Raw genomic sequence first — 18,141 nt, 5'->3', positions numbered from 1 at the left:
TCCCCTTCCTCCTCCAGCTTTATTGGAATAGTTTAAAATTACATTTTCTATTTTCTAGGACTTCAGTTGCTTTTTCCATCTGACTTTTAAAAACTGATTACAGCAAATGAAACAGTTGTCTAAGTGATATAGTATACAAAAATAACATCTTGATTTCTGTGAAAATGCATTTCTCTGCAATTCCTGAATAGCTCCAAATTATGCTAACTCTGAGCATTGATGTTTACTCTGGGTTTTAGATTTAGTCTTTGAAAATATGTATTCTAAACCTTTACCATCACCATCTGTATGTCCAGCATCAACGCTGCAATGAAGCTGCTCCTATTTAGGCTTTCATCCCGATTTCTCTCGCACAGCCATTAACACGTATATGTCTTTCATTTTGTTTACTCCCACTCAACTGTATGTTTATGAGGGCCTGATACAGATGTTACTTGATGTTATTTAATAGCTACTGAGGTCAGACAATCCAAGGCCATCATTATGCTAAAATTAAAGTTATTTATGGAAGTTCATAGACACTTCCAGAATTGGTTTTACCTCCTACATGGGAACATATTCAAGAAACCCAAAACGGGCTTAATGGTCTGACTCAACTCTTCCCATTCATCAATCCCTATTCACCAGTGGCACGGAAAGGGGGTTCTTTAACAAAGCATTATACATAACACCTCTACCAAACTAAACATAAACTTTTTTTTGTAGTTAAATGCAGAAAGTCGGTTTTTTTCCACCCCTTTCCTCCTTTTACACGGCAAGTAAAGCTCACTGGCCTGGGAGTAGCCTCTATCTGCCAACCTTTGGCCAGTGAAGAGGATTCAGAGAAAACAATACAACCATCAATCAGAAAAAGGAGGGGCGACAAAGGAAAATAATTAGGCTGTAGCCTCAATCGTGCATTCCCGTGCAAGATGCCCTGACTCGCCACAGCGGTAACAGTTGACTTCACTTGTCTTGCTGCAATTGATGGCTACATGACCAGTTTCACCACACCTTTAAAAAAAAAAAAAAAAAATTAGTTCTTACAATGGTGCTAGGAACAAGTAAAACATTCTAGTGAAGCAATAAAAAGCCATTAACAAGAAATACATTTTTCAACCTCATGCCAGTGGCTCACGCCTGTAATCCTAGCTATTCAGGAGGCAGAAATCAGGAGGATCGTGGTTCAAAGCCATCTTGGGCAAACAGTCTGCAAGACTGCATCTTGAAAATAGAAAAAAAAGGAAAAAAAAAAAAGGACTGGTGGAGTGGCTCAAGGTGTAGGGCCCTGAGTTCAAATCCCAGTACTGGCAAAAAAAAAAAAAAAAAAGAAAGAAAGAAATACAGTTTTCTTTAAGACTATGGATCTTTTTTATGGAGATAATGTCTCACTATTGTAGCCCAGGCTGGTCTTGAACTCAATTCATCTACCTCAACCTCCTGAGTGCTAGGATTTACAGGTACCCCACCACACCACCCAGTTAAGACTATAAACCTTCATATTAATAAACTAACAGGAAGGACGAATTTGATACACAAAAAATTCTGCCAGGTGTGGTTAAACACTCCTGTAATTCCCCCAGCACTAGGGAGGCTGAGGTAGGAGAATGTAAAAGTTCAAAGCCACCTAGCTAGACCCAGTCTCAAAACAAAACACCAAATCTTGCCTCTAAGAGATAAACATCAAATCCAAAAAATCCAAATCATGAGCTGGCAGAGTGGCTCAAGTGGTAGATCAAAGCCCTAAGTTCAAACCCCAGTACCAAAAATTAACAAATAAAAATCATTAGCCAAGATGCTGTCGTGTGCAAATTAAGACCTAAGGTTTCATACACACATACCCTAAAACTTACCAAATTGTACACTTCAAATATGTACAATTTATCAAGCTACATTCAAACACCAATTATTTCTGGTTACACAAAATTTATGACATTATACAGCTTTTCATAAATTGTCTGGAAGCTTCAAGTTATTTTAACACTCATTTTTTTTTTTTATTTTCACAAGTTCCATGCTTGTGCCATGTATTTAGATGCCTTAAACCAGAGGTTATCATGACAGAATACATATTAACATGAACATAAGCTGCTGGCACTGTTCTCTGGTTACAAGCAACTTTCCTGAATGCACTGACCCACAAGGTCCTTCCACTTACACCTAACTCACCTCTGTAAGAATCTGCAATGAGTTTCCCGTTAGCAACATTCTGGTAACTCACCTGTAGCACTTCACTTTGGTGCAGTCTTTTTGAATGTGTCCAAATTCTCCGCAAGAATAGCACTTCTGCTCATCCGCGTGGTCACAGTCACGAGCCAGATGGCCTGGTTTGCCACAGTTGTAGCAGCATTGCTCTCGCTCTCTCTTGGGCTCCTTGCAGTCCTTGGCAATGTGGCCACCTCTGCCGCAGTTATAGCAGGCTTCAACAATAAGGAAAAGAAGCAAACCAAGACTATAAAACCCTTATGGTATTATGTGTCAAACATATGATGCAAAACTTCAAAGGTGGAAATCTTTCCCAATGCTCTGTGCAGTAGTACATGCTCACATCTCCAAACTGTAAAAGGGTTTGAAGTATTAAATACTTACCATCCTCCTGAAGATCACAATCCTTGGCAAGATGACCAGACTCACCACAGCGATAACAGATGTCTGGAAGAGATGAGGAAACAAACTGGAAACCTATTTTGATCAAAAACAAAAAAATTTGGCTAATTAGACCAGTCTTTATACTAACGAATATTTAAATACTTCAGAATTTTTTTATTCGACAAAAATACCTCTATCCGAGGTAAAACCACCTCTGCCACGGCTTCTCATTCCACGACCCCGGCCTCCACCAGTAGGGCATTCCCTGGCCCAGTGGCCAGATCGTCCACACTTGAAGCACTCATTGCTGCTCATGGCTGCAGTCAAAGCTTGGAAATATTAAAAAAGATAACATTAAAGCCTTCAAACTACTTTATATAAGTTACAAAAATAATCATACCTACATACTCCCGTATTGTGTACCTATTATAAAATGGGGTCTTCAAAACCATTCAAGTGAAGCACAAATGGATTAATAGGCAAGTTAGTAGTTATTGAGGAGGTGATGGAATTTACTGAATATTCAGTACTAGAAATAATCCAGTGATACTTAATTCCAGGTCTAGCTTAACAGACACATTTTCATGGCTATAAGCCAGAAAGCTTTACTTTGGCCAACTGGAAGTTATTTACTGATCACAAAATTGGAACAACCCAAACTAATGAAGCAGTACAATAGATTCTGAGGGTGAGGTCAGTAAGGAAAAATCATCTCACCTAGTTATACCATAACACATGCCTGAAGACCAAAAGTCTTTAATGCAGGTATATGTTAAAAGATATTCTAAAAAATTATCTCTAGCAGGCACAGCATATTAGAAATATTAGGAAAACAAGGAGGTACAAAGTGCTAATAGTGCCCAAAAAACTGAGAACACTTGTATTTTCCTCTTTTTTTTCCTTCTCCCAATGTTTCCATAATTTAATTTCACATTTAAAACAAAGCTACTTGAACTGTTTCATAGTAGGTTCCTTTATTAAATTATCATTTAAAATAATAAAACTCCCATAAAATAAATGGATTTTGTACTTCTTTATGTAACAATCTAAAACTGATCCAAGGCTATTCCTAGAACAGAATGAAATGGAATACATTGAGAATGTATAACGTTTTATTTTCTCACTTCCATATCTAAATATTCTTACCTTTAATTCCAGTGTTAAGCAATGGTACACAAAGTTTTAAAAATACTCTCTCAAAGGTAAGCAATGGCACTATAACCTAGAAAAACATGCTGTTTCAAATGAGTAAGACTAACTGGATAGAATTAGGTAAACCAACCACAGTACCAACACCCAAAAAAAGCAGTTAGAAAAGTAGCATGGCTCTCCCTGTCAAGGTTAGTTTTAAAAAGTTTCCACTGTCAAATAATCCAAAGTCAACACTTGTCCACTCTGCAATCTGATTCTGAATAAGCTTCCAGAGGAACCTTTCTACCAACTCTTGCCACTTGCCTAAGAGTGCATTCCCCCTCCTCCACAAAAAAAGCTTTAGGATGCTTTTATACTTGTTTAGATATATAATGTACATTTCTAGTCAGAAGAAACCAGCCTATTAAGATGCATTAGATAAAAATGTAAAAAAAAATTTAAACAGAAAAGACAAATACGATTATCCAATATACAATGTATTTCTGAAGCTGTAACAAATGACCGTTCCTGATTTTTCCTTTAAAATAATTTAGAAAGATTTGTTTATTTCAAAATTGAAAGTACAAACATAAAGCATAATGAATCATCAGATACTTTAAAACTTTAGGTTTACTTTCACTATATAAATACTAATTTGAAAAAAATCAGCTACTAGAAAACTCACTAACCAATGAAGGTTTTTTTTTCCCCCAACTGTTTCTTTTTCTCCATTTTATCTTGTTTTAACTACACATGGGAGGGACCCAGATCCAAAGTGTATGAGTGAGGGAGAATGACATAAAAAAAAAAAAAAAATTTCTAAAAACCAAACAATTAGCTAAATTAACATTTTAAGATTAACTACTAAGCTATACTTCACTCTATCCTAATTCCCAACTGAAAGCTGGTTAATATGTGATATTTCAGTACATGCTACAATCTCATTTAAACAGAATTTCTCCAATTAAAAATAAAACAAAAATAGACAATACTGATAACAGTATCTTCAATGATTGCCATTAAACTATTCTGCAAAATCAATATGCACCTCTCAGTGGCAAACCCAGAATTTCATACATTGTAGGAGGTTTGTTTTGGTGTCAACAAATTTTGTCTCACATTATTCTTTAGTACAATAAATTAAGGAAGAAAAGGGCGGGTACAAAGCTCTATATGTCTTAAAGGGGAAAATATTAACTTCATTAATAATATTCCAAAGACTCAGAATCAGTATAACACATGCTTTTTAAAAAGGTCTCTCCAGCCAGGTGCTGGTGGCTCACGTCTGTAATCCTAGCTACTCAGGAGGAAGAGAACAGGAAGATCATGATTCAAGGTAAATAGCTCTCAAGACCCTACCTCAAAAAAAACCTTCACAAAAAGGGTTGGTAGAGTGACTCAAGGTGTAGGCCCTGAGTTCAAGCCCCAGTGCTGGGGTGGGGACAGGGAGTGGGGGGAGTCTCTCCCGTGGGCTTAGATAATGTACATGCAATCTGCCTTCTCCCTTTGGCCAAGCAAATCTCAAACAATGAATTAGCTGGTCTACATTTTCACTGAATAACTGGTCCCTTTTGAGAAATTTGTCTCTTTATTACCAGTAGTAAACTAATGATTCCCACCTTGTGTTAGAGGCATGCTATCTATCCTAGAAGGCAAGTGCCCATCCTAACATTTATCTTATGTACAACTAAATTTAGTTAGAAGGTCTTTACAGAATTTGACATTATTCCTTAGGAAAACTATGAGCTAAGAACTGTGGTTACATGATTCTGACTGCCTATAACTGACACTGGCTGGATTTTCCTGCACTGTCCTCTACCACCTGTCGCATCCTTTTCCAACCTTTCAAGGGCCAACTATTAAAAAAAACCTGAACACATCTCACAGCCTGGAACTCTCCTTTCTATTAAAGACTCAGGACACTGTTAATCGTCTAATCGCATCACTATATTCCCTTCTATCATAATTCTTGAGGTGAGAGACCAAGTAATTCACCTTTGAATCATCCTAACACTCCATACAGCTACCCTTTTAGTAGCAGTTACATAACTCAGCACTTCGATTGCTTTTTTGCACAGTAAAAAAGCCTTCTAGTCATTTGCTGAGTCAATTGTGTATCTTGTACAGACCCAATCCAATCTAATGAAGTACTAACAATAAAGCAACTAAATCCTTGCTATCACTCACAAAATTTACTGCATCACTAATTTAAAGTAGTAATGTGAGAGCTGGGGGCATGGCTCAAGTGGCAGAGCTCCTGCCTAGCAAGCATAAAGCCCTGAGTTCAAACCCCAGTACCACCCACCAAAAAAAAAAAAGTAAAGTAGCAATGTGTCTTCAATTGTGTACTCATTAAAGCTACTATTACTCTGAAACTCAGCTTTTTGCAATCACAGGTGCAATTCTCTACAAATGGTTTTTCAGGATCATGGCTTTCAGCTTCTAATAAGGATTAAGGCCCAATACTCTAAAGACAATACTAACTAAAAAGAATAACTTATAAACACAACTAACTTCCACTGTTTTGAGGTTTTTTTTGCTTTTGTTTTTTATTTTTTAAAGCATCTCACTATGTAGCCCACACTGACCTTGTATTCACAATCCTCTTGCCTCAGCCTCCCAGAGTGCTGGGATTACAGGCACTGATTAGAATCATCACACCAGCTGTGATTTGCATTTTTAACGTTGTTTTTGAGATTTGGATCTGTAATTAATCTAAACATCTGAATGATAAAAACAATGAAAATTAGAGTATTTATTTCATATTATCTATCTAGCCCCACAAGCGGCTGAAAAATTTCCACCAGGGGTCCCAAAAGTCAGCAGCTAGGTCAGAATCCTTAACTTGTCACCCAAGCTCTTCCTATTAATTCACAATCAACTCAGTTTCTGTATTATATGAAATGCTACAAAACATGTCAATGTAAGACTTAGAATACATTAAGACTGGAGGCATGGCTCAAGTGGCAGAGCACCTGCTTTGCAAGCTTGAAGCCCTGAGTTCAACCCCTGCACAGCCACAATAAAAAAAAAACAAAAAAAAAACCAGAACACTCCCTTTCCACTGTTGTCAGGCAGACGTAACTAGTGGTGCACTACAGGGAGGCTGAGGCAGGAGTGCAAAGTCAAGGACAGCCTGGACAACCCCGCCGAGACAAGACCCCAACCCCCCAAAAGACATATGGTTTCTCTCCTGTCTCTTATTTGTAAAAAGGAGATGACCAAACTATCTGTAGTCACAATTGTTACAAGATACCTGGTGCTTTATATGCTCAGTTTTTGTTTTTTGCATTACTGGAGTTTGAACTCAGGGCATACTCCTTGAGCCACTCCATCAGCCTTTTTTTTTTTTTTTTTTTTTAGTGTTGGGTTTTTTTGATAGGGTCTTGAAAAACACTGGCTTCAAGATCCTCCTGAGTAATTAGGATTACAGGCATGAGCCACCAGCACCCTGCCTATATGCTCAGTTTAAAAACCTATAAAGGTTTATGTCCTCTGCATACAGTTATTCTTTCCTTTCCACCCTTCCCCCAATTAGATTAGTTACAGGATACATACATTAGAGCTGGGTCCAATGCCTACATATTAGCTTAGCATAGCTAACTGCTTATACTGAAGTTTCAAAGTCTATTTCCTGAAAGAATGGGGGAGAGGTTAAGAGAAAAATAGGTGCTTTCCAACTACTAAAAATCAATTATCTATTTCTAAGCTTCAGTTAGAATGTATCATATTTTCATGACAGAAACACCACTTAATGATAGAAGCACAGGACACGCCAGTCAGGAGGAGTATGCCCAATAGTCAAGATAAGCTTGGAAAAGATAGAATGTTATCTTACATGCTAAACTAAGAGGTTTGACTATTTTACAAGCAGATTTTGCTCTTACATGTACTTCACAGATTAAATCCTAGCATTCATAAAAATACTGTTATGCTACATTGCCTTCATCAGCATCAGTACTGTACCACACTTTTTTTTTTGGCCATACTGTGGCTGGAACTCAGGGCCTCCACCTTAGAGCCACTCCGCCAGCCCTTTTTGTGTTAGGTATTTTCGAGACAGAGTCTCAGAACTATTTGCCAAGGCTGGCTTCCAATCGTGATCCTCCTGATCTCTACTTCCTGAGTAGCTAGGATTACAGGCATGAGCCACTGGCACCCGGCTGTGCCTCACTTTTGATATTAAGAACGAAGTTAGTAAACTACCTAAACTGAACAGGATATGATCAAGACTAACTTTAATAAGAGTTCCAATAAATAAAACAACCATAACTGTGCAAGGGATGTAGCTCTTGTTCAGCATACAGAAGGGTTCAATTCCCAGCACAGCAAAACAAAAGATCATGGCTCCATCCTAGAAAATACATTTTAATTATGTAACAGGACTACTGGGGATAAACAAGACTAGCAAAGTATGATGTGCGTATACCTAACTATTGTTTTATATGGTTTTTCCAACACAGCTGTACGCATTCACATTTGTACACTGTATATCCTTATGCTATTTTCCCTAGCTCAGAGTTATTCTGGCCTTTTCAGTGTTGTTGGCCCAAATGCACTTAGACCACACTGGAGCTTCTTCCCACTCAGTGTACTCACTCATTATTATGCTCCAGTAAGTCAATTTGGTATCTCAACCTGGTACTGAAAAATAAAACTACTGATAAAATAAGAGGAAGCAAGATACACTCTGCATTACCTACATTCTGTCCAGAATAATGAAAAAACAGTTCATAAACTGGGAGCAAACTTCATTCTTATTCTGGTCCCTACATTTACTGCCTGACCTTGGTTAATTACATCCATTTCCGCCTGCCCTGATTATCTCTGAAATCTACTATGAGTCAAGCATTAATAAATACATCGCCTATAACCTTCCAACTCTACAAGTTATTCTTGATCCCTTTTAATAGGAAACAAAATCCAAAACCAAGTAACTTATTCAAAACCATAAAGCTAGAAAGTAGAGAATCAGGATTTCAAGGATCTGGTTATAAAATCCTCTGCAGAGACCTCTGTTAATATGTAAGTGATAGAGGACACAAAAAAGCTAGTACTACTAGAGTTCACCAAGTCATTCCCCTACTTCAAAAGTATTACATAAACATGTACAAAGCAAATTAGCTTTTGAAAGTTAATTTGAATGTTAAACAAAAAGTATTTTCTTAGATAAACAATATAAAAATAGAACAGAACTTTTTAAAAATCTACTATCATACTCCGAATGTACTTACATTATACCTTCACACAGCTCTGCTGAATTTTAAACCAAGGTAATTCTTTTCCTAACTCTTTGAGGCAGAACATGGGCGTGTCACCACAAACACACACAAACATAGGCAACTTGATTTCACCAGCTAATATCCTCACTTCTAACTATGGAGTCACTATACCCTCATTTGTAACCATGGAATCACTCCAAATGATCATATTCCTAGTTAACAAAAGCTTAACCTGAATTTTGGTGTCCATAACCTCTCATTTTATTATCCCAACAGTTTTTTTACAGCGTGAGAATTATTGTACAGCTCTCTGCAACCTCTTACTTGGACTCCGTTACTACAGCAGCATCTGACACTGCCAGAATAAGGAACTCTATTAAGAGAAGGTACCGAAAGAGCATTCGTCAAAGCAGGCCAGATGCCCTGGTATTAGTCTTCTGGTTCTCCAATTACTGTCAGGAGGCTAGGAAGAGAAAAAGAGCCAACAGGGTTTTGCGGTGGTGGCGTTTGTTTTGTTTTTAAGCCCTTGCTTCTGCAGGAAAAGAAAAAAAAAAAAAAAAAAAAAGGCAAAAAATCCCTCTGTGGTCAAATGTTTAGCCAACAGGCCATTAGTTCCAGCTAGTTCAAAAGTAGTTCTATTGCCTCCAAGGCACCAATGTGGTGTCTTCCCATATACCTGCCTCATATTTTTAAGTTTTAAAAGAAAAGTGACTCAAGTGGTAAGAGAGCCTGCCTTGCAAGCATGAGGCCCTTAGTTCAAACCCCAGTGTCACCAAAAAAGAAAAAAAAAAGAAAAGGTAAAAAGAATCCAATCATAAACCTGTTACAAAATTCATTTATAATACCTTAAAAAAGAAATCATTTTGCCTGCTCCGGATGTTCAATTGCCAGTGTAACAAATGGTCTCCCATTGATCTGACTGAAAATATTTTAGACTGCACATCTGTTTGAAATAAATCACCCCTTGTTATCAAAATGAAAAAGAAATATGGATCTTTGCTTACCAAGTTTTCTAATGTAAATTTAGCAGTAGATAATCCGGCAAAAATAGACTCTTAGGCTTTGTTTAAAAAGTTGTAATTTGGAGGGAAAAAAGGTTTAAGTCCTTAATTGGGCCCTTGGGATTCCAATAAATTATTCCCTTTATATTCTAATTCACAAAGAGTTCCTTGAAGAGAAGATTCAGGCCCAACAAGCTATAAACATATACCCAAGGCTGCGGCAGTTACTATTTATAAACCTTTAACATTCAAAAAAATGTTTGGGTGGGAGGGGGCTAAGAAATAAGAACTACATCTCATGCCTCTTTAAAATCCTTAAAGCCTCATACTCAATTTATATTGAGCAAATGGGTGACAAAATTGCTAATCTAAACTCAGACTAGTTCATTGATGCAAGTACTAGATGTTTACTTTCTTCTCCAAAATTGGGTTGAACAGGAAAGGAGGGAAATGTTTTATAAAGTATAATTTTGGGGGCAAGATAGAGACGTACATTAGTCCTCTTTCACTTTAAGACAAACTAGCGTCTTGGCCGTTCTGTGGCCCTTCAGACTGACGCGCAACAGCACCACCTCAAGTCACAGATGACCACTGAGCAATGTTTTCTTTCTCTACGACCCCCAAGATCAGATGAGGTCACTTCCTTTGGAAGGGCCCTGCGGCTCAGGCCATGTGCTTAACATGTGGCAACAAGCTTAAGCTTTACCCAAGATAAACCCAGACCCAAGTCCAAGTGGGGGCGACTATGCCCGTCCAAAGCAGGCTCTCACGCTAAGGAAAATCCAGACAGGACCTAGCTACTTAACCTCACGACTCCCTTGTAATCTACATTCGTCTAATCTGAGAAGTAATGGCAAAAAGACTTGGAAAATGCACGGGTTTTCTCTGACAATGGAGTTGAAGGGCTCCTGTAACTCAGATCTTGTTGATGCAGACAAAGTGGTTCCCATCAGCCCCTTTTCACTGGCAGTGTGAGAAGAGCGACTTACGACGCCATAAACGACAGTTCGAGAACAGGGAAGCTACAGGGCACGGAGAGTAAACTCCGAAGGACGCTGGGCCTTCCGGCGGGGGTCCCCCCGGCCCTGCCCCCGGGCGCCGGCCTTGGCACACGGCCCGCGCGAGCGCCCACCCCGGCCTCCCGCCGCGCCGCCGCCCTCCGGCGCGACCCCGCCGCGCCCGCCCTCGGGGCCCCGCTCCGCGACCGCGAGGCTCCGGCCTCACCCCAAGGGCGCCGGGGCCTCCTGCGCCCGCCCTGCGGCCCGGCGCGGCCTGGGCGCCCGGACTCCCAGACTGAAGGAGGGGCGGAGGGGTTGGCCGGCGGCGGAACGAAAAGCCGGGTCCGACGCGGCAGCGCGGCCGAGCTGTCCGCCTGACGCAGCAGGGCGCAGGCCGAGGTGCGGCCGCCATCGCGCCTCGCCGCTCCTACCCCTCGGTCCTCCTCTGCCTGGCCCGACCCGCACCGCGGCCTCCCAGGGCCCGTCCTCACCCTCAGCTCTCACCTTAGGCGTCTGAGCGGCCCGCTGCGGTGGAGACTCGGACGCGGGCCCAGGAAAGGCGACTCGCAAGGAAGCGGCTGTTTATTTTCAGGGTCCTTGCCTGCGCCACACGCGGATCTGCACACGGCCCCACACACGCTGCTGCGCACGGCTCTTCTCCGCCTCGCCCACGCGACCAATCAGGGCGCGGGGCTTGATCATCCAATCAGAACCGTCCGCGGGGAGCACCGCCTAGCGCGAGCGTTGCGCGGTGCCTTGACGGGCGGGGTGCACGCTTCCTCTGCGCGCCGCGTTCTCTCCCGTCGTTCCTTGCGCGCCGCCTTTCCCGCCCGCATCTTAGTTCTGTCCCCTCGGGCCTCGGCTCGCCGGTGGCTGCCCCTTCCGACGGGCTGGAAGTCCGCTGACCCTCCAGGAGACCGTCCCGGGCAGTGTCAGCGGTTGACGGGAGCCAAGGACGATTTCTATCCCTTCCTGGGCTTCCCCTGGCTTTGTGACCCGGATCCGGGCCGGTTTCCTGACACGCGCCTTTAAGCTTGGGGAAAAGTGGTGGCGTAGGCCGGGCCGTGAGGTTTGTTTCGGTGTTTGTAGCCCGGGCAGACCCCGCCGACCCGGCTTCTCACCTAACCGAACTGATCCATCCTCCCGCTTAGGATGGGGATGGCAAAGAGACAATACTGAGACTGTCACAATGCTCTTGTGACATCCCCTAGGATTCTGGCGACAAAGGGCTATGAGAACCATTTGATCAGGAATGGCCTTTAATTGGATTTGCTGCTTTCTCCAGAAGAGGTTGTATGTGTAGTCGCAGATATCAAAAGCCTCCCACCATTCAAATTATTCAGTGTAGGCCCTGGGTTTGATCCCCAGCACCACCAAAAGACTAAAATATTCTAGAATTCTGTGTCCCATTTGGAGTGGCTTTTTTATTAGAAGCATGAAAAAAGTGGAAGATTCTCAAGTCTCTAGAGCTTCAAAAGGCATTGAAATTAATAGAGTCTTGTACTAAACTTAATACGGTCACTATTGTGGCTGCTGTGCCCCAGCAATGGGCCCTTGATTCCTTTAATGACTATGCTTTGAAGTTAAGTGCACAAATCTATTAAGAAGTTAAAAGTAGGATGAACAGACCTTGTTGCCAGCATTAGTTCTGTTGGTGTCTGTGTGGACTTGAATTATTCTTTTGTCCATGGTTTTATCTGGATCCAACAAGACCCAAGGCTATGAGTGGTTGAGACTCTGGCATGACACCTGGGTTCATATCACTAGTGCTTAAGTCATTGCAAAACATTTTAGCAGATTGTATTTAACAGAGTGTCACTTGATAAGTTACCAAGTGAATGTACAATTTTAAGGACCAGTGCTATTTTTAAACTTTTAAAGGAAATCTAAAAGTTTTTAGAAAGCCCCTCTCATGGCTTGAGCCACTCCATCAACTCTAAAAGTGTTTATGAAAAGCCCACATTTTGCCTGGTGTGGTAGCATATGTTGTAATCCCAGCTACTCTGGAAGTATAGGCAGAATTGCAAACTCAAGGCCAGTTCAGGCAAAGTTAGCCAGAGCCTATCTCAAAAATAAAATAAACACTGGGCACAGGTGGCTCACACCTGTAATCCTTGCTACTTGGGAGACTGAGATCAGGAGGATTGCAGTTTCAGGCCAAGCAAATAGTTCACAAGACCCCATTTCCAAAATAACCAGAGCAAAATGGACTGAAGGTGAGGCTCAAGCAGTAGAGCACCTGCTATTTAAGTATGAACCCCTGAGTTCAAACCCCAGTCCCACCAATAAAATAAATAAAAATTTCTTTTAAAAAAAAAAGGTTCAATACCCAATACTTGGGGGAAAGGGCCACATGTTCATTCAGGTTGAATAAAAAGATCCTTTGCAGTTTATGTATTGAGCCATAACACCAGATTTGAACAATAATGAAATAGTATTTTGTACCTTACTTCATTTTATGACTAAGAAGCTTACACAGCTTTATAGATCTATAGTTGTCCCTCCTTAATCTGATTAATACCTGGAGGTAAAGGCAATTGCAGACACTTAAGTAGTATCTTCCTAAGCTCTGGCAATGAGTAAATAGAATGCAAGAGGCTATGTACAAAGTCCAACCTGTGTACATACAACACTTCACGAAGGCATGTTAAGACTATCAGGGAAAAGGAATTACTATTTCCTGACTTGATTTTTGCTTACCATTCCAAACACAGTCCTATGTAAAATGTTTTTCATTATAGACCCAGGATGGAATGTTCCTAATATTAAGAAAAAAAATTTAAACCAGGCATGGTGGTACTCACCTATAATCTCAGCACTTGAAGCCTGAGGCAGAAAGATCACAAGTTCGAGACCATTCTGGGCTAACAATAAAACCCTGTTTCGAACTAGAGAAAAGGTTAGATCAAAAAGAATTAACCTAGAAGGTAACACCCACGCACAGGAAATTAATGTGAGTCAACTCCCTGTATAGCTATCCTTATCTCAACCAGCAAAAACCCTTGTTCCTTCCTATTATTGCTTATACTCTCTCTACAACAAAATTAGAAATAAAGGCAAAATAGTTTCTGCTGGGTATTGAGGGGGTGGAGGGGAGAGGGAGGGGGCGGAGTGGGTGGTAAGGGAGGGGGTGGGGGCAGGGGGAGAAATGAACCAAGCCTTGTATGCACACATGAAAAATAAAAAAAAAATAAAACCCTGTTTCAAAAATAAATAAGTAGCTGGCAGAGTGACTCAAGTGGTAAGAGCACCTGCCCTGAGTTCAAATCCCAATGCCACCAAAATAAATAATAAGTAAAATGAAAATTTTAAACTAGTTGAAGAAATTCAGAGTGTATGAAATAGAGGTATCAGACATGATGTTCTGTAAGTTTTACAAAACTGAAGTAGAAGAAACAGAAACAAAATGTGTTTACTGCTTGGTTCTGGGAGTACTAACAGCGAATGCCTCTTTACCTGGTGTAATAATGATTACATCTGTAATGGTGATTATTACTAGAGCCAAACTGTTTAAGAGGCATTATGATAGTCCACATAACCACAGTACTTTCAATACCTGGATGTGCCCTGGGGTACTCTGTTGCACTAGAGATATTTGAAAATAAGAAAAAAGCCATTTTATCCCTTGGAAATATATTTAATCTCCCACTTCCCTCCTGTGTTTGATCTTAGCCAGGTAAACCAGGTGTTGTACTTGGCATTGCAAGGGTTACAAATGTGACTAGTCACCAGGCACGAGTGGCTCACACCTGTAATCCTAACTACTCAGGAGGCAGAGATCAGGAGGATAGCTATTTGAAGCCAGCCTGAGGGGGTAAGAAAAAAAAAGTGAGACCCTATCTCAAAAATACTCCCTCCAGAAATGGGCTGACAAGTGGTAGAGTGCCTGCCTAGCAAGCATGAGCACCTGCGTACAGTCCCCACCCCAGTCCAGTAACTAGTTATGACTTAGACCTTGCCCTTGATGAACATGCAGTATATTAAGGATCATAAGAAAATATTAAGTGTTTTCCAGACATGGTATACATGCCTGTAATTCCAGCACATAGGAGGCTGAGGAAGGAGGATCACAAGTTTAAGGCCAGTCTGAACTACATAGTGAGACCTTGTTTCAAAAGCTTAAGGACTGGGGTTCAGCGGTAGAGCACTTGCCTAGTGTGTACAAGGCCTGAGGTTCTATCCCCAACACCACAAAAAAAGTATCATTTGGGAGAAGGCCAGCTAAAATGCTGTGACTCAGCATGATCCAAGATTCCTGCTCAAAGCAGTTAAGCAACAACACTTCTCCACTCTTCATTGCAGTTTAAATGCCCAGCTGCATGGCACATGCCTTAGGCTCTGCAGTTAAGTCGAGATGACAGATAAATCTTCCCCTGTCTTGTTTTCTCTGCCAGCAGGGAAACTGTGCTCTATGGCTTTACTTGGAAAGTGTGTTCTAAGCTAAGGTTGTGGAGAATAACTTTATTTCTACCTCTTCTGAAGCAGAATCAGTGACTGAGACAATGCCTGAAACAGGGATCTGTACTACAGAGAATGCTAATCATTAAAACCATATATGCAGATACAGAGAGCTCTTATAACAATGCCTGCCTCAAGTAATTACTATTACAGTCCCATCTGATTTTGTTTATTGAGTACTATGTGCCACTTTTCATAACCTTTCTGAACTTTTCACAAAGCCCCTATGCAATAAGTGCTTTCATTATCCGCAGGAGGAAAGTGTTCAGAGAGTTTAAGTAATCTGCCCAGGGTAAGAAAGTGAATAAATGACTGACCATGCTTCACACACAGGCTGCCTGTATGCATAACCACAATGCTTCTGGCCTCCTGGTGTTCATTGAGACCTAATTCTACAATTTCCCACTGATTCTTTACAGGGACAAGAAAAATGTGAAACACTTCACAACTGTGGGAGTGTTCCATCAGTTAACAAGCCGCCTCTGTGCCCTCGAATTGGAACAAACTCTACAGTGAACTAACTGGTTAGAGAAAAGCTTTATTTGGAAATAGTTTTTAAAGTTTCAGAGCAAAACTTCTTTTTTTCTCCTTAAAAGTAGATGCATTCATTTAAAAACAAAAAGAGACAGAAAGTGGGCTAGGAATATAGTTCAGTGGTAGAACACTTGCCTACCATGCACAAAGTCCTGAGTTTGATCCCCAGAACCACAAAAAATAAATAAAATAGAATAAGAATTTTAAAAAGTAATTTCATATCAACTGAGTGCCATTTCCTCATGCCTGTAATCCTAGCTACTCGGAAGGCTTAGATCAGGAGAATTGAAGTTCAAGACAAGACCCCATTTCCAAAATATCTGGAGCAAAATAGACTGGAGGTGTGGCTCAAGCAGTAGAGCACCTGCTTTACAAATTCAAAACCCTGAGGTCAAACCCCAGTCCCACCAAAAAAAAAAAAAAGTTGACATGAAGTGCCATAATCTACAAAAATAATATAACCAGTTTTAAAGTTTAATTTTAAAAATTACTATATAATTAGGTGAATTAGAATCTAAGATTTAGAAAAGTATCTCTTCATTTTAAATGAGAAAGGGAGACTTACAAAGTTGTAAAGGGTTCTACAAATCCAAAAAAGAGCTGATGCTTTTAACATGGTGCCACCCATATCTCATAAGAGGCTGTTACCTATGCTTGAGACCTGAGTAATGCAACTAATTACAAAGATGAGAAGAAAAGCAGAGCCCACATCTCATACTACCTATTTGTTCATTGTGTCTTCAGCCCTTTGCTTTGGACATTAACACAATGAAACTTCCAATTTATAAATTAGTCACTTGTGAGTTTGGTAAGAATGAATCAGTAAATACCTAGTTTTAGATAACAAGGAAAAAGAATACCTTAGTTTAGAAGCATGCTCAGACTTCAATTTAAGAAAAACTAACATTAGACTTTTTTTTTTCTTTTTTAATGGGCCTAAGGTTTGACCTCAGTGTTTCACACCGGCAAAGCAGGTGATTTACAGCTTGAGCCACACCTCTACTCAGTTTTGCTCTGGTTATTTTGGAGATGGGGTCTCGAGAACTCTTTCTCCAGGCTAGCCTCAAATCAGGATCCTCTCATCCCAGCCTCTCAAGTAGCTAGGATTATAGGTGTGAGCCAACGACACCTAGATTTGACTCTAAATGTTTATATGGTGAAAATGTCTTTCAATTACAAATTGTAACTACAAAAGAGAACATTTTTGTTTTAGGTAACTAAAATATATAGGTTCTGATGGAGTGGCTCAAGTGTAGAGTGCCTGCCTACCAAGCATGAGGCCCCGAGTTCAAACTCCAGTACTGCCAAAAAATAAAAGGTCAAACAAATAAATTGATACAATCTACTGTTTTGTTCAGATTTCCCCAGTTTTATTTGTACTCACTTTTTGTGTGAGTGTATGTGTGTGTGTGTGTTACTTAGTTGTACAGCTTTTGTGTAAGTCAGTCCATGTATATACTTCCACATTCAAGATTCAGAACAGGTTCCACATAATTATCACTCCTATATACTGGGTGTGTGGCTCAAGTGGTAGAGCCTAGCAAGCATGAGGCATAAGGTCTTGAGTATCTTTCCTGCTGCTTTTTCTTTTTTTTTTTTGCAGTGCTGGGGCTTGAACTCAGGGCCTACACCTTGAGCCACTCCACCAGCCCCTTTTTGTGATTGGTTTTTTTCAAGACAGGGTCTCATGAACTATTTGCCCAGGCTGGTTTCAAACTGCAACCCTTCTGCTCTCTGCCTCCTCCTGAGTAGCTGGAATTACAGGCCACCAGTGGGTAGCCTCCTGTTGCTTTTTTATAGCCATATCTACTTCCCTCCTTCCCTCCTCCTCCTCTTTAATCCCTGTTCTCCATTCCCAAAATTTTATCCTTTTAAAAATACTATGTAGCCAGGCATTTGTTATATATAAATTTATATATATAAACATATATATATAAACATATATACATATATATATATATATAAACATATATAAACAGTATGTAGCCTTTTGAGGTTGGCTTTTTTCCTTCAGCAAAAATTCCTTGGAGATCCATCCAAGTTATTGCATATCTCAACAATCCATTCCTTTGGTGCTGATATCCTGTGGTATGCACATGTGCTTAACCACCACACATTGAGGGACCCCCTATATTATTTCTGGATTTTGGCTATGATAAATAAAGTTGTTATGAACATTGGTGTACAGGGTTTCTTGGCGGCACTGGGTTTTGAACTCAGGGCCTCACG

General features: G+C 40.5%; 1 protein-coding gene across 4 annotated transcripts; it reads right to left on the bottom strand.

Moving 5' to 3' along the window:
- Positions 1 to 11,585, bottom strand: Cnbp (CCHC-type zinc finger nucleic acid binding protein). Of its 4 annotated transcripts, none has more exons than XM_020179539.2 (5): positions 11,425 to 11,585; positions 2,760 to 2,897; positions 2,569 to 2,661; positions 2,201 to 2,399; positions 1 to 993 (listed from the first exon to the last, which is right to left on the bottom strand). In XM_020179539.2, exons 2-5 carry the CDS (start codon positions 2,881 to 2,883, stop codon positions 876 to 878), a joined length of 534 nt encoding a protein of 177 aa, XP_020035128.1. In that variant the 5' UTR covers positions 2,884 to 2,897; positions 11,425 to 11,585; the 3' UTR covers positions 1 to 875. The 4 variants fall into 4 exon arrangements, with proteins under 4 accessions (XP_020035128.1, XP_073900701.1, XP_020035130.1 ...); XM_074044600.1 differs by having other exon boundaries at positions 2,201 to 2,404; positions 2,571 to 2,661; XM_020179541.2 differs by having other exon boundaries at positions 2,781 to 2,897.
- Between the last annotated feature and the right edge of the window lie 6,556 nt (positions 11,586 to 18,141).

Source organism: Castor canadensis, chromosome 10 (genome assembly GCF_047511655.1).
Source record: "Castor canadensis chromosome 10, mCasCan1.hap1v2, whole genome shotgun sequence".
NCBI classification, from domain to species: Eukaryota; Metazoa; Chordata; class Mammalia; order Rodentia; family Castoridae; genus Castor; species Castor canadensis.
This window is presented reverse-complemented; position numbering and strand designations above follow the sequence as displayed.

Excerpts from the sequence above, each read along its gene's own strand:
- Cnbp (XM_074044600.1), bottom strand. The coding sequence starts at position 2,883 with ATGAGCAGCAATGAGTGCTTCAAGTGTGGACGATCTGGCCACTGGGCC. Across the intron at positions 2,405-2,570 it reads GATTGTGATCTTCAGGAGGA|TGAAGCCTGCTATAACTGCG; the intron begins TGGTAAGTATTT and ends TTTCCTTATTGT. Across the intron at positions 994-2,200 it reads ACCAAAGTGAAGTGCTACAG|GTGTGGTGAAACTGGTCATG; the intron begins GTGAGTTACCAG and ends TTTTTTTTAAAG.